Source organism: Phyllobates terribilis, unplaced genomic scaffold (assembly GCF_046119375.1).
Source record: "Phyllobates terribilis strain yellow unplaced genomic scaffold, ASM4611937v1 Scaffold_2__4_contigs__length_985480577, whole genome shotgun sequence".
Classification (NCBI taxonomy): Eukaryota; Metazoa; Chordata; class Amphibia; order Anura; family Dendrobatidae; genus Phyllobates; species Phyllobates terribilis.
Window position 1 is genome coordinate 249,248,992 of NW_027362762.1, and position 16,286 is coordinate 249,265,277.

General features: G+C 36.2%; 1 protein-coding gene across 1 annotated transcript in view; it reads right to left on the minus strand.

Annotated features, from left to right (window-relative positions):
• Positions 1-510: 510 nt before the first annotated feature.
• LOC141245425 (protocadherin-9-like) overlaps positions 511-16,286 on the minus strand; it is a 1,804,993-nt gene continuing 1,789,217 nt past the window's right edge. Inside the window, exon 5 of the mRNA XM_073669068.1 lies at positions 511-1,940. Coding sequence (XP_073525169.1) covers positions 1,567-1,940 — 374 coding nt within the window. The 3' untranslated portion in view covers positions 511-1,566. The remainder of the gene's footprint in view (positions 1,941-16,286) is intronic.

Consider the following 16,286-nt stretch of genomic DNA (forward strand, 5'->3'; position numbering starts at 1 on the left):
CAGATGTTGGTTTTAAAACATTTATTGCAAGAGCTAAATAACTGTAAATAACGTTAAACTGGCAAAGCAGTAACAAGGATAACTGGTTAGATACGTATTCTGTCATAGTCATCAAACACCCCTCACAAACTGACAAATTACTGCAAAAAAAGCAATGCACCCTTTCCCCTTTTCACGCCTAAACTGTGGATAAAATTGTGAGTTTCTATACACAAAATATATTTCTCAGGAAAAGAAAAAAAAAATAACCATCCAATTAACAAACTCTTCATAGATGTTTAATTGTGGCATAAGATATTTTCTTTTCAGTAAGGAATTTTGCATGCTATTTATTTGTTTAAATTGTCTGTCATGCCTTAACTAAAACTTTGATAAAATGTTCCAATTTATGTCTACGTGCAACTGAGATTCTATGAACATCAGAATTCACTTTTGGCTAAACAGTGATATGATATATTTTTTTCCTGCCAGGCATTGGCCAAAGACGTTAACAAACATTATTTAACAACATAAATTGATATCTAACCTTTTCTGCCAATTGGCCTACTAGGAGAATGCCCTGTTATACTATGGAATCACAACACATTTAATATTTTGTGGCTAATGATCTAAGAAAAAACACTTGTGTTATTACAGCACACTGACAATAAAGGGTGCCATGTTAGCAATAAAACTGTTTTCACAACTAGATCAGCAACATTAGGACTATAAGATTATTTTATTGCAGGGTATTATATGTCAGGTTTCCAATTGCATTTAATATAAAATAATTCCCATTCTTTTACAATTGACATTATGTATAAATGCTTAACTTGAAGGATATATTTATGTATTGCCAAGTTAACTCCTCTTGAGAACAATTTAATTGCTAATTGGCCTTCATACATCCCTACCACACTAAAACATGATCATCTATAGTTTAACACAAGTGTTTTAAGTTATTATATGTTAGACATAAAACACTGAAACACTCAACACTTGAAGAAGAACATAAAAAAAGAAAATACTGCAGAATGCAACCGACACAAAATTATGCTACAGTATATAAGTGAACTTTATAAGTACACAAGATTGTTAGTAGTAACTTGCTTCTATTTACAGGTATTTGAACACTGAATGACATACAAGTGTCCACTAACATTATTAATAGCACAATAGGTTTCATCTTTAAAGATTTAGCTGGTTTGTTTTGAAGTATAATGTCAAGTATAACTGTTCCAGCACATATCGACAACAAGAAGAGCACAATTCATCTACTTTGATATGCTCTGCAAGATGTCTCCTGCAGTCTATAGCAGCAGTCCAGGGTAAATTAAATCTTGAAAAAAAAAGGAAAAAAAAAATCAACAGAGTTTTCAACTCCACTCACCAAAATTATCACAAATCTAGAAATATATTTATTCACATATATTAGAACACCACGTTATCAATGGTGTCAACACAAAAGTATGCATATTTTTGTTATATGTCGCATAGTTCTAGAGTTCTACTCAGTATTTGAAGCTCTGAACACATAATTATAGCAAACCTATTTTGGCTAAAGTCACTGGTCCAAAAAAGACATGTTTATAGTTGCTGTTCATTTGGGCTATCCTGAGCACCTGAGACTTGCTTGTAGGACTTTAAATTTGCCAAAGGAATGTCACTCATATGATTTCCACTTGTGAATTGTCCATCAGTAGTGCCATATTGATTTCGGTCATTGAATTGGTTTTTGTTGCTATCTTCTTTCCATGTTTTTGTCAATGTATGTCCATTAACCAATTTGTCCTTTTTCAGCCAATCTTTTTGAGGTGCAAACGTGGAAAGAGGTGATTTTGGTTGCTGGTAAGGACCCAGGCTTGGTGGCATCCAGCAATTATCCGAGTGACCCAAAACCAGGCATTCTTGGGTACACATTTCAGTAGCTTCTGCTAATCCTCTAGGTCCAAGAGGTCCATCTGTGTGAAAGACAGAAACATGAACATTATATGTGCAAACTTTATTTACAAATACATGTCAAATGAAAATGCAAGTAAGTTCAATTTCTACATCACACATTAGGATTAGGTTAAGCACTTTTTTACCTTTTATATTGCTTACATGAGAAATTTTAGTTTTTTAGTTTCTGTTGCCTGATATTTCCAGAAAAATACCTTTAGGTCACTATACAATATGGAAAAAAAAAATTGTTGTGCGATATGTTAGTAAAAAATTACAAAGTTTAAAAATATTATTAAAAATCAAACAGAAACAAACCCAAATTTCAATAATATATTTTTTATTCTCTATTCTCACAAAATATACAGATGGATTAAATGTCAATCAAGAAATAGTAAATAGCCAAACTAGTTTTTTAAAACCCTTCTTGGTAAATTTGAGTTAAGCCTGGCACAGGTGCGCATATTTCACTGTTCATTTGAACTGAGCCTTAGGAGGCTAAAGGTAATACCATTTCAAATTGGAGTAGGCACGATGGGTAACAAAAGTGACATTGCTGAATGTTAGCGGCCGCCTGGCACTTTTCTCCATCTGCAGGCATTCAGCACACTTACGGCTGGGGCGCAGGCACAGTGAACAGTGTGGCACAGTGAACAGTGTCAGTCACTGACACTGCTAACACCTCTCTCCGCTTGAACCCTGGCCGTCACCACCTCCCTGCACTCAATTGTATCCGCGTCTGTCAGACTTGAATGCAATTGATGTCGGCGCCACCCAGGAAAGGAGAAGCTCCCTACTTGGCCAAGAACTCCAGCAGAACATAGGCCATATCCAGCCTGCACCCTTTTGGAGACTTTGTATGCAGGGGAAGTCGGACGGTGCAATGGAGTGACGTCATCTTGCCATTCCACTGCTGTACAAGATAGAAAAAGAGGAAACATGGGGCAGACTGTGGGAACATATGAGGGTTTGTCTGTGGGTACATGCGAGGGGGCTGGCTGTGGAGAAATACGTGGGGCTAACCATGGAGACATACAAGGGACTGGCTATTAGTTGATTATGAAAAGATGGCTGTGGGGACATACATTGGGCTTCCTTTGGGGACATACGTGGAAGTGGTTGTGGGGACATATGTGGGGTTAACTGTGGGGATATATGAGGGACTGGCTGTTGGGACATTATGAAGGATTGGCTGTGGGGACATACGAGGGGTTGATGATGGACATCATGCTAATTATTGAAGGGCTGTGGTGGACATCAAAGTGTATATTGGGAGGCTGTTGTTGATATAGTGTATTGACAGCTGTAGTCACAATGATTCTGTGTTAGGGGACAATATTAGGAGGGAGTAGAGTTTGTAGAGGACAACATGGTTTGCAGTATGAAGTCATAGTGTGAAACGGGGCACAGAATGGATATGAAGAGGGGGCAGCGTGAAATGGGTATGAAATGGAAACAGGTTAGCATGGTGGGGGGACAGTGCAGAGATGTAGAGAGTGTAAAGGAAAACAGTGGAGATGGGACAGTCATGGTATTGCATATGGTTCATAAGGGCAGATGTTGTGGCGGTTAAAGTGATAAGGGCAGACAGTGTGGTGTTGTTTTATCTCATAATGCAGGCAGTGTGGTGATTATAGATCATTAAGGTGGACAGTGTGGAGGCTTATATAGGGCATAGTATGGACAGATATTTTTATGCAGAGGATATTTTAATAGCACTCTTAATTTTAAGGGAATTGTGTTGGGATTTGCTGTACAAGAGCGGAGAAGAGGGAATCGGCAGAGAAGAACTGTGTATGTTAAAAGTCATCATGGCATCTGGACAAGATGGAGATGAAAAGAAAGAAAATTACTTAATCAGAGAAGAGCGCACCTATAGGGTACCTGGATGTACATGTTTACTTCTTGAAACTGACTACATCTCATAAGTACTGTGGTTTCTGTATGGTTCACAGTCGGATAAAGACTAATAGCAACAACTCTCAGCATCTCTTTACCATTATTAATGCCATACTGTGAGATCTAGGTTCATGAGCTACAAATGTGTATGGGCCTGACTTGACTTTCCAATTAATTGCTGTACTAAGCTTGGCGATGTATTCATTTACTGATGGTGGTTCTCTTGACATATACATGTACTGATGATGGTACTGGTGTATTTATTTCCTGACAGCAGTTCTCATGATATATTCATGTACTGATTGAGGTTCTGGTGACTCATTAATGCACTGATGCTGGTTCTAGAGAGCTATTTATTTACTGGTTATGGTTCTGGTGACATATTTATGTACTGTTGATGGCTCTGGTGTTCTATTTATGTACTGATGATGATTTTGGTTTCATATTCATGTACCGATGATGGTTCTGGTGATGAATACGGCATCAGACCTATCATCACTTCATGAATACATCAGCACAGCCATAAGTAGTACATAAATATAGCCCCAGAACAACCATCACCTGTATGAATACAATACCCTAACTACCATCAGTAAAGGAATACATCACTAGAACCACCATTAGTACAGGAATATGGCACCAGAACCACCATCAGTTTTGTTACAAACTGTTTTTGTCCCATGACAAACGTAAAAAACATCATATCTTATTATCTATAATTTGGTATGTATAGTTTCCATTGGGGCATCTGAGGAGGTCAATTAGAACTTGCACCACATCAATACAATAGCATACTGTGCCATACACCAAAAAGGTAGGGCAATTAGAAAAAAGGAAATAATGGTGTATATACGGCACTAAATACCAAATAATATTAATATGCAATTTATATAGCCAAGATTTTATTTTGTCAAAAAACATACCCAACAGATAAAAACAATTAAAAAAGTGGTCGAAGCCATAAGGACACTGATTTTGTTATGATAACCAAAAAACAGCAATAGAATGACAAATTCCCATACTTCATGCAGAAAGATAAGGAGATTGCCAATGGCCCGTATAGATATGCTATATACCTAAATTGATAAATAACATGAATATTTGGAGCAATACAGATCAAAAAACATGATTATAAAATATAACAAAATCTATTGATGCATGATTCAATGCCCACATGATTAGATAATATAAGGGTGTACACTATTCAGAGATATCATATATAGTATATATAATAATTCTGTGGCATCTGAGAATGACCTAACAAAGTAAGGCCTTTAAAAATACATGTATACAGACCAAGATGAATGCAGCCCCCAGGTGTGGGAACAGGAGAGGACCCCACTTGTTACGCTACCAACATGTAGCTTCCTCAAAGGTAAAGTGCTGCTGCCATTGAGGTATCCACTAAATGCTGAACACCCTAATTGAAACCATTTGGACCCCATTTTAGTTAAGTTATAATAGTTTTCATAACTGTCTGACATAGGATAAATATCACTATTTGTCCCTAAAATTGTGTAAATGGCTCCCAAACAATAAATAATTGTATATCTAACTTTGAAAACATACTCCCTGTTGAGCCTCACCCCTAAAGAAAATCAATTTTTTAAAATTTTGCTGGTATTTTGGTGAAGGAGATAACAAATGTAACGGAAGTGGCTGTCAGGGCATTTTACCTGACACATGGGGGCTGAGGGGTCATTAGGAAGGGGCAAAGGCACCATTCTCTTCATCTTCCTAGGGCACCAAAATACCTTGTTCCGGCCCTGGGTGGCACTAGAGTTGAAGAGGCAATTTGCATATTTTTAAAAATGTGAGGTTCCTAGGACACATTCTAATCAGGATTGTGTGAGACACAAGGCAACTTCATACAGATGAAAAACTATACTAAAAAGTCTCAGTCCTGAGTCTAGAAAAAATGAGAGTTGATTCACAGAGAAGAGAAGAATCTTTCCTACATTGTTTCATTGTATTTATAATTCACACCTGGAAATGGGCAACAAAGCCTTCATTAAAAAAGTGCTTTTATACTGCGTGCATGAATGCATACTCAAGCTGAGGAACTATTAGTGCATGACAGATACTCTGAGATTGAGCAATCTGCTTCAGGACATTAAACTGTGAATTTAAGGGTGTACCATTAAAGAGAATGTGTCACCTTCTAGTTGTTTATGTTAATCAATTACTTTCAGCAATCTGTCTTTGATAGCCACATCTGTATTTTCAAGGCCTATTGTACCTGATCTTGTTTGTGAAAATACAGGAATTTATTGCTAATATTTTTAGTTACTGTATTTCTTGCAATGCATGCAAAAAATGTCAATGAGCCATAATAAAAGAATAACACATTTGCTGAGTGCAAACATGAATAATTAAACTTGTAGCATCAAATCAATCAAAAATTCCTTTTATGCTCATTGCACCTTAGGAAAAAGAATACTTTGTTTATTACTATTATTATTATTATTATTATTATTATTATTATTATTATTCAGAAGCTCTTTTATTTCTATTTAGAAATTATTATTATTATTATTATTATTATTGTTATTATTAATATTATTCTTATTCAGAAGCTCTTTTATTTCTATTTAGAAATTCTATTCTCTTTTGATACTGATTAGAGATGAACAAATTTCTTAAAGTTTGTCTCAATTAGATTCACTGCAATCGGCTAGTAGATTTGATTTAATTTTAAATTTGGTCTGAATTAAAATTTACACCATTTTTTATGCTTTGATGTCTTTTCGAACCAAATGGATAATAAAGGAAGTGGAAGGGGAGCATGGTGGCTCAGTGGTTAGGAATGCAGTCTTGCAATGCTAGGGTCCTGGATTCAAATCCAACCAAAAACAACATCTGCAAGGAGTTTGCATGTTCTCCCCGTGTTTGTGAGTGTTTCGTCCGTGTTCTCCGGTTTCCTCCCACACTCCATACTGATAGGAAATTTAGATTGTGATCCCCAATGGGGACAGTGTCTGCAAAGCGCTGTGGAATTAATGGCGATATATAAGTAAGTAAAATTAATAAAAATAAATAAATCATTTTAATGGTTAAACAATTATGAAAGATTGTACATATCTTAGATGCACAACTAACCTAATTAAAGTTGACTAGACCTCATGTGGTCACATGGAGCAATATGTACCTCATTGATGTCAATGTAATGTGTCACCTCATGTGATCATGATATAAGGCCTTGTAAGTGCCAGAAGATCCAAAGACTAGAGGAAGAGATCATAAAGCTACATTGAGAGCTATGGTGGTGAGGGGCAGACCTATCACAGTTGATTAAAATTATTTATTATTTTTTGACCTCTTCTCGAAACTCAAAATAATTCAGCAAAATGGTGGCCCGCTAGACATCATTTTGTTGAATTTGAGCAAATCGAATCCCAAAAATGTCAGATTTCCAGTATTATTTTTTGGGGGGAAATTCTTAACTAATTTGGTTTGTTATCAATTTGTTCATCTCTAGAACAGATTGTTTCACTATTGCTACTTAGTTTCCCTTAAAATGTTAGCTTTTTCTTCTATTTAAAGCATACAAACATTTTTTTTGTTTCTTGTCATCAATTTGACCCTTGCAATCAATTAGAATTTATGCAAATGATACAGTATGCAGATTAGTGTACACATTTTAAGCCATTCATATATTCAGTCTCCTAGTCATTCAATATTTTCTATTTGTGGCCATAAATGCATCAATTAATAACACAGCTGTATTTAAATTAATGGATACATATAAGTTAAATCTCAAATATTTATTTCTACAATGAATCCATATATAAAACTGTAAGAGCTGCAGTATGTATTACTAATATAGTGGGAAAGATCAAATCAAAACACTGGTACCATCAATGCAAGGACAACGTGACTTTGGGTCTACATTACTTGCTGACAGGATAATAAGGATTACAGTGAGAAGCAGTAAATTTAAATATCAAGTACTACCAAAGAGAAAGATATGTGGAATTAATTGCTAGTTAAGCTGTAAAAGAAGGTTTAGCTAAGTCAAATGGAGTCTAATAATGCAAAAATTGAAATTACCTGTTGTATTATATATAATGAGTAAAATCTTAAAGTATCTTTAAAAGAATTCTTTGGAAAAAAAATATGGCAATATGGCTGAGTGCACATTTGTCGGTTTATACAGTTGTCAGAGACCTGATGTCACAGCGCCCTCTGTAATGTGTATCAAGATAACACTGGCTGCCCAACAAGAAATCTTATGCTAGAAACTTATCAACTTCACATAGCTTGCATTAGCTTCCTTTCTTAGCTCCTAACTTCTCTTAGGGTGCACCATGAGGGCGGTCTTCTTTATGGGCACCTGGTTTCTTATGCCCAGGATCACATTGGCAATCTTACCTTTGTAATCTGGTGAAGCCCTCTGCAATTGGATAAAGTGAAACCAGTCCCTAAATAACATCTGTCTGCCACTCTCTCTCAGTCTACTGGAAAACAGATAGACTTTAACACCTATATTGCTGCAGTATTAGCTTGATTCAGCACTGCTCATAACAACAGCACATAGAATGATTTCCTGGAATTTTATCAGACTATTAAAGAATAGACAAATTCACTTAACACAAGTCTATGTGAGGGTTGTAAAGACACCATATCTCATATCTCCAGTGTGAGCACCAAGACTGACGGTCATGTGACTGCAAATTTGCAGAATGCTTACTCCCAGCCACAATCTAACTAGACTGTTTCCGACCTCGCTAAATCTATTTGGATTGTGGCTGGGCTTGTGCATATCGTATACTTTCAGTCAAATGACCGCCAGTCCTAGTGCAGACACTGAAGAATCCTCACAGCATGCAGTGCGTCCAATGTCACACATAGAGTGACTGCAGACTTGAAGTTTTAGACAAGATGGTGACTAGAGTTCTCCTTCACCATTTACACATTCATAAGGTATTTGACAGTGGTCAAAGTCTTTCCACAATAGGGACTTATTACAAAATAAATTACATTTTTGCAGGGGTTACTTTTGCATTACCATTGATTGCATTGCCAATATTTAATTTGTCTGGTCTTCTTGAAGCTAACATCATAAACTATCAGCTTGTCTTTACATTAACACTAAGTTTTCATTTAATCTAAACTGATTAATAAACTGACATTAGTTTATTTATACCGGATTTCACATTTGACACACTGTCCTTAATGACAGAAAATTAAATGACAAATTTAAAAAAAAACACTAAAAAATCTTATAAAACTACTGATTAGCATTAGAAAATGATGCAGTGTGGCATTATTTTCAGCCATGAGGAAATTAATAGGCTCAAAAAATGAAAAGATCATAAACAGCAAGTTCTGCTATCGCTAATACCACACACATACGGTGAAACTTTCCATACACTAGCCAAAAGAAAACATATAAGGGTAAAATAAATATTCATATTACAGATGTGTTAGGATCAGGTAGTATTTTCACCATAGGACTTTAAAAAAAGTAAGCCACAACCTAACAACCTTACAAACTAATATAGGAACAGAAGCTCAATACATGTGGCTAGTGGATGTTTGGGTTTTCTTTTTAACAAACCTCCTGCACCTTCCTAGTTTAGAAAAAGGCGTAATTAGATAGTTGACCCACTATTTCTCTAGCAAAGAAATCTGCTTCTCCCTTGTTGGAAAGATCGCAATAGGACATCATTTACTTTTTTGCTTTCTGTGCTCATTATTTTAAGGAAATTCAAATATTATTATATATTGATTTTTTCAACAGAATCCATTAATTGTATTAACTTGATTCAAAGCAAGCAATAACAATAGTTTATTGAAGATGTTAACCACAAGCAATATTTAGTAATTTAAATCATTATATTATGTAGCTATTTGGTCAAAAAAACTATAGAATAAAGCAATCATCTGCTCATCTATGTTTACAAAATTAACTGCATGCAGATAGTGCTAACAGCTCCAGAGAAATGCAATTTTGCCACCAAAATTTTAAATAAAAGATTTGGTTAATGACAGTTCTATTTGAATATGCACAATATTGTGCAAAAGATTAAAGCAAGCATGGAAAAAATGCTGCATGGTAAAGATGCTTTGAATAATATTAATGTTAATGGTGTATTTTTATCAATTAGCAAAAATGTCAACTGAATGAATGATAGAGAAATCTTAATCAAATCAATATTGGTGTGATGTTTGGTTTTGCCTTCAAAGCATAAATTTTTTTAGTTAGATTTGCACAAAATGTTTGAAGGAAGTTGGTTGGGAAGTTGTTCCAAACATCTTTGAGAACTAACCCCAGATCTTCAGTGCGTATAGGCTTGCACAATTCCTTCTGTCTCTTCATGTTATTCCACATAAACTCAATTATATTGAGATCAGGGCTCATCATTTTCAGGACTCCTTGTTCTTCTTATACTGAATATAGATTTGAAGACATTGATTGTATGTTTGTGCTCTTTGTCCTTCCATAGCATATTTTTGGAGGCAATTAGATATTTTCTTGATGGTTAGACATGATGAATAAGTATCTGCCCGTATTTCTCGACATTGAGGACACCAAGCAATGAGCCATGTTGAGGACCATAGATGCAGTGGTTGACAAGAAAACCTAGTGCACTAGATGAACGATATATCATGCTTACTTTACTTCGAAATCAAAAGATGTCCAGCAATGCCATAAGCTCAGAAGGGCCAGTAACTAGTGTGACCCAGCTACAGCCATCTACTGTTTGGATAAGTCTAGCCAGAAATGGTCCTCATGAAAGAATTACAGACATAAACCTTGCTTTTGACTTGGAAACAAGGCTAAATGACTTAACTAGGCACAAAAATATAGGAACTAGAGTGAAGAAAAATGGAAGCGGGGCTCTGGACTGATGAGTAAAAATGTGAAAAGTCTGGATTTAAAAAAGGAAATTTGTTCTCTTAATGGCTGAATAGAGGAGTAGCACCGGCGTCTCTGCTTCCTGTCGGGCAGAGACGCCGTTCCCCTCACCGCCGCGGTCCAGGCCCGGCCTCCCGCTCCCCTGCTGCTGTGGTGCGCACTGCGTGTAGCTTCCCGGGCTCTGTGCTTAAGGTACACGCGCACTCCCTCCCTCTTAAAGTGGCCGTGTGCACTGTCCTATAGAGTCCCCGACCAAAGGCCGGAGGACTGCCCCTATATAAGGCACCTCTTCCAAAATGGAGGTGCCTGTGCAAGGTAGTTGTTCCGTGTGCGAACACTTGCTTCAGCCTTCAGGTCCTGCTGCCTTTAAATCCTGCTCGCCACTCTGCCTGCCAGTTACTTGCCGTGTTTACCAGCCTGCCTACCTGGAAGCACCTGCCAGTTACCTGCCGTGCCCGCCAGCCTGCTTATCTGGAAGCACCTGCCAGTTACCTGCCGTGCCCACCATCCTGCTTACCTGGAAGCACCTGTCTGTTACCTGTTGTGCCCGCTAGCCTGCCTACCTGGAGCACCTGCCTGTTACCTGTTGTGCCCGCTAGCTTGCCTACCCGGTGCACCCATCTGGCTATCTGCCGAACCTGCCTGCTTATCTACCCGGACCACCCGTCAGCCTTCCAGCTGTGCTCATCCGCTGTACCGTGCAGTTCCTGCCATCTGACCTGTGGGAGTCACCTGCTCTCACACAAGGCCGGTCCCAGAGTGGCACCTGGTCCCACTGCTTGGTCCCTCCCTAGTTCATGGAGTCGATTGAGCCACCGTGCGACCTTGGTCAGGCGGAGTAGGCACTTAGTCACGCCCCTGTGGTCCCTCCTTGCACCGAAGCACAGAGGCTCCACCACACGGATCCGTACCAAGAGGTAAAATAATGAGTATCTACAGACAATTCTGAATCACGGTGGATGTTCCTTGCATGTTTTGGGCTACATTTCAGCAAACTTAAGCTGGGGATTTCATCAGAATTAATGGTATCTTCAATGCTGGGAAATACAAAAAGACAATAATCCATGATGCAATACCATCAGAGAGGAGTCGTATTGGCTTAAAATGTATTCTGCAGAAGGAAAATGACCCCAAACATACAGCCAATAACATTAAGAACAATGTTCAGCATAAAGAACAAGGAGTCCTGGAAGTGATGATGATATGGCCCCACAGAGCAATAATTTCAACTTCATCCAGTATGTCTGGGATTACATGAAGAGACAGAAAGATATATCAACCTTACATCCACAAACATTGGGGGTTAGTTGTCCAAGATGTTTGGAAGAACATCTTTGCCAAGTTCCTTCAAAAACTATGTGCAAGTATACCTAGAAGAATTGATGCTTTGATGCTCTTTTGAAGGCAAAGGGTGGTCAAACAAAATATTAATTTGATATAAATATACGTTTTGCTCATTCACTTTATATTTTGTTAATTGATAAAACAAACCCTATTAAAATTGCCCGTTTGAAAGCATTCTTGCTTTGCAGTATTTTTTCCACACTTGCCTAAAACATTTCCACACGACTGTATTTTTTAATGATTAATATAGTAACAAATTTTATTCAGTGTGATAAGTATGTGAAAAATCATTATTAAGAAAACAATACACTGGAAAATAAGAACAGCATGAATTCAAATTCTAAAAAGTATGCCTGGTATGTTATAAAGGTGACCTCATCCAGCAGATAAAAATACTTCCTCCATGTTATGAGTCTGGAGCATATTGGAGCACAAATAAATTAGATAATTTTAGGACTGTGATCTCACACTACATAGAGTATAGTCTGAATGAAAGGCAAAAATTATGTTTTGAAAGTATACGAGAATATTTATTTTTGCAAATGTTACATTACTACAGAGTTTCTGCAAACAATTTTGAAATAGATTGGTTATATGCTTCCTGGGTGGAAATCTAAACTGGACTTCATGCCAATCACATATTTTAAATAGTTCACTACACGTTTTAAAGAAGAGCATGCAATATATCACATACATGTTGTCAGGTACATCACCAGTTTTACAGAGATCATCATCACTCCATGCAGACAACTTATTAAATGAGTATAGTACCTTCTGATATGAAGACTATATTTTATTTATATGAATCGTGTTTATAAGAGATGATCAAATATACCAATATACCAAGATTCAAATTCACCAAATTGCACGAATCTTACTAGGAAATTAAATTTTCAGCTAATTCATTCTCCAAGAAATGAATATCCCTAACTATGCTTTGCAATCTCTTTAGCACCTATAGGATAATGAACATAAGATGTAAAAAAATAAATAAAATAGTACTCAGATTGCTGAATTCCTGCAGCTCACTGTCCTCAGTTTTGTTCTCTTTTTATCATCACCAGATGCTGAAACCCAGGGCCTCTTCATGCTAGGCTGGAACTTCAAGCTGATTGAACAACTTTGATAATGCCTTTTTACATCGTGGGATGCTTGGCTCCAGTTCTCTTTATATTTGTAAGGTATATTATTAATATGAGTTTCCCCTAACTAACTAATCCTTACTTTCATGGCGCCAGTAAAATTATTAACAGTCCTGTGACTTCCCTCTGCTTGTCCGTCATAAGGTCATAACTTTGTTGTATCATGACATGCATTGTGACTTTGAGTCATGCCCCCACAGTGATGTCTTGAGCCTGGTCACATCAGAAGGTCATGACATTGTGACTTTGTGATGCACATGCACAGGAAGCCTGGTCGCAGACTAAAGACCTGGCCTACCCTGAAGAAGACTGATGATTCAGGGTGTGGTGGTAATAATAAGAGGAGCTGAGGACTATAAGGGGGACAGTGAATAGCTGGGGCTGCCAAAGAGGTCATGGGTGAGGTTGTGTATTATAATTTTTGTTAGCCTTTATCTGGCCCTTATTGATTTTACAAGGTGGTGGACAGTTGGTTGCCATTGCTTAATTTGTAGGAAGTGAATTACAAAAAATCCATATTCTGGAAAATAAAGATTTTTGTATAATTTAAGCAGAATTCAATGTCATTCAAATAATTTTTGGCAACTCCAGTGTTTGGCCTTATTTATGGGCAATATGCATATCCTTTTATTTTGGAATGATCCCTTTTCTGCTATCTGTTGTAAACTCTCTTCTAATCACTCTAACTCTCTAGTCCCTTTTTAAATATTCTCATGCCTTTCATTTAACTATATTAAATATTGCTGTGTCATATCCTGATTTATTTTGCCACAACTATAGGACAAGAGAATGTAACATTTCTGCCATCAATTTTCCTGATTTATGAGACTGTGCATTTTTTAAGCAGAAAAGTTGCAGATTTGTAGCATATTTCACTCTTTACATTGCAAAGGTGAAACCCAAGGGTATAATCTGCAACATAAAAGGACACATTGAGGATTTCAAATGTTATAATATGTCACTTTATGCTGCTAAAGTCAGGGAAGTCTCATACCCTCTGCTGTTGCATAGATTTTCCACTTATAGTTCCAAAACAGAATATTCACAACTTATTCACTATGTGAGAACATATTCTAATACCAATAGCCATGATAACGTAAGGGTTTTTTTAATGGAAGACACTGAAAGCTACAAGCACAATGTTGAGTACTTTCTAATGCTGCATACCACCCATTCATACTGTAGCTATTTTTAAACATGGTGGATTGAAAGATAATTCACTTTGATTCTCAGTAGAAAGGAAAGGCTGCAAAATCTCTTGCAGTCTGGAAACAAAATACCACAAACATTAAAGAACTACAAAACTACAAACTACTGAAAATAACCAATGTTAGTGACATATAGTAGGCAAGTCTATGGAAAATATCTCACACCTGTTAAAATTGTTGACAATATCATATTAAACATGGCTTTCAAGTAACTTGACAAAGCTAGAAAAGTTTTGTAAAGTCGAATGATCAAATTTGCAAAGCTGTTAATGCTGTATATACTTAATCAAGGCTAAAATTGCTACTAATGGTACATATAATCTAGAGTAAATTCCTTATTTATCTACTGTACTATATATAAAGTTTTTTTTAGCGTGAAACTATATGCTAAGACTTGCTATAAAACATGTAGAGCAGCAGCCAAGGGCAAGACACCAAGGGCAATAGAAGAAGAGTTGTATTTGCCAGACTGGGATTTTCAGAGAATTGAATTGTTCCCATTATACTACTTTACAATGAAGAGAGTATGCAGTGCCCTAATAATTGCTCTTGTTTTATAAAGAATTCATTTTTCTTCATTTCGATGTGTAAGCTAGGGAGCAATTTCCAAGATGGAAAAACGCTAACGTTACACAACTGCAAATGACGATCAATACAAGTAAATTGGATATTGTAGCTTCACATTGAAAATGGCTTTAATAACACAGGATTGGCAAACTTACCAGTGATTAGTACAGGAAAAAAGGATGTGTTTTACAACAGAGTTGTTTCATACATACATCAGGAGAATACCAGTCTACTTCTACATAAATATTAGATGAATCTGGATGGAGAACCTATGGTATTTCAAAACAGGAGACAACTGAGTTATGTGTCAATGAAGATTAAAGATTTCTGTCTGATCTGTCTATAGACATTGGACTGAGAAATTATAAGGTCAATTATCTAGAGGAGCTTCTTTTACCATTTCTTGCTACTAGCACTTAATTTTCTTCTGTGTTTTGACAATGAGATTAAATTGGGACAGTTTAACTTTTTATCTATCACTCTTTTAAAGAGGTATTTAACCTCTAAAAGATGTAGCCATTTTTGTGCTTTCATTTTTTTTTCTCCCCTTCTTCCTAGAGCTATACATTGTTTATTTCTCTGTCTCTTAGATTGTAAGCTTGTCAGCAGAACCCTCACTCCTTTTGGCATGTGTTGTACTATGTGTTACTCTGTTATGTGTTATGTTGTTAGTATATGTTCCCTCTGAAAAGAAAAATAACGCAAAATATTTTGCTGCTATAGAGAAAAAAAAATATTACTATTAATATTACATAGCTATAAGAGGGCTTAGTAGAATGATCATATACTTTACCGTGCAATGTACTGAAAATAAGAAAAAAAAATTCAAATAGAATGAAGGGGTGAAAATAAAATCAACTCTACTTTTGTTTTCTGGGTTATAATTTTATAATCTTCACTGCATTGTAAACCTAGCAACTTTATCCTACAGGTTAGTATGGTTATTCATTTTGAATAAAATACATTATATTTACACAGGTTTTTTTATTTTTAGTTTAAAAATGTGAAAGTAAGAAACAACACAAACCAAAATTGTAAAAAGTGTCTCAATCAACAGAGATATACAAAGGCTTGCTTTTTGTCTGGTAAGCCGTAGTTTTCAACGACACCCTTTAGAGATGCATAGTGAATTTTGATAATTTTTTATTGCATTTTCTTGTGTGAGGGTGATCGAAAAAAAAACACAACTTTGAAATTTAAATAATTTTTCTATACAGTAGATATTTTAAAAGATAAAACAATTCTGGATGTAGCAGTAACAAATATGCTTTAATTAATTTCTTTATTTTCAGATAGAAATAGAAGTATATATGTATATGCAAAAAAAAAAATATATATATATAT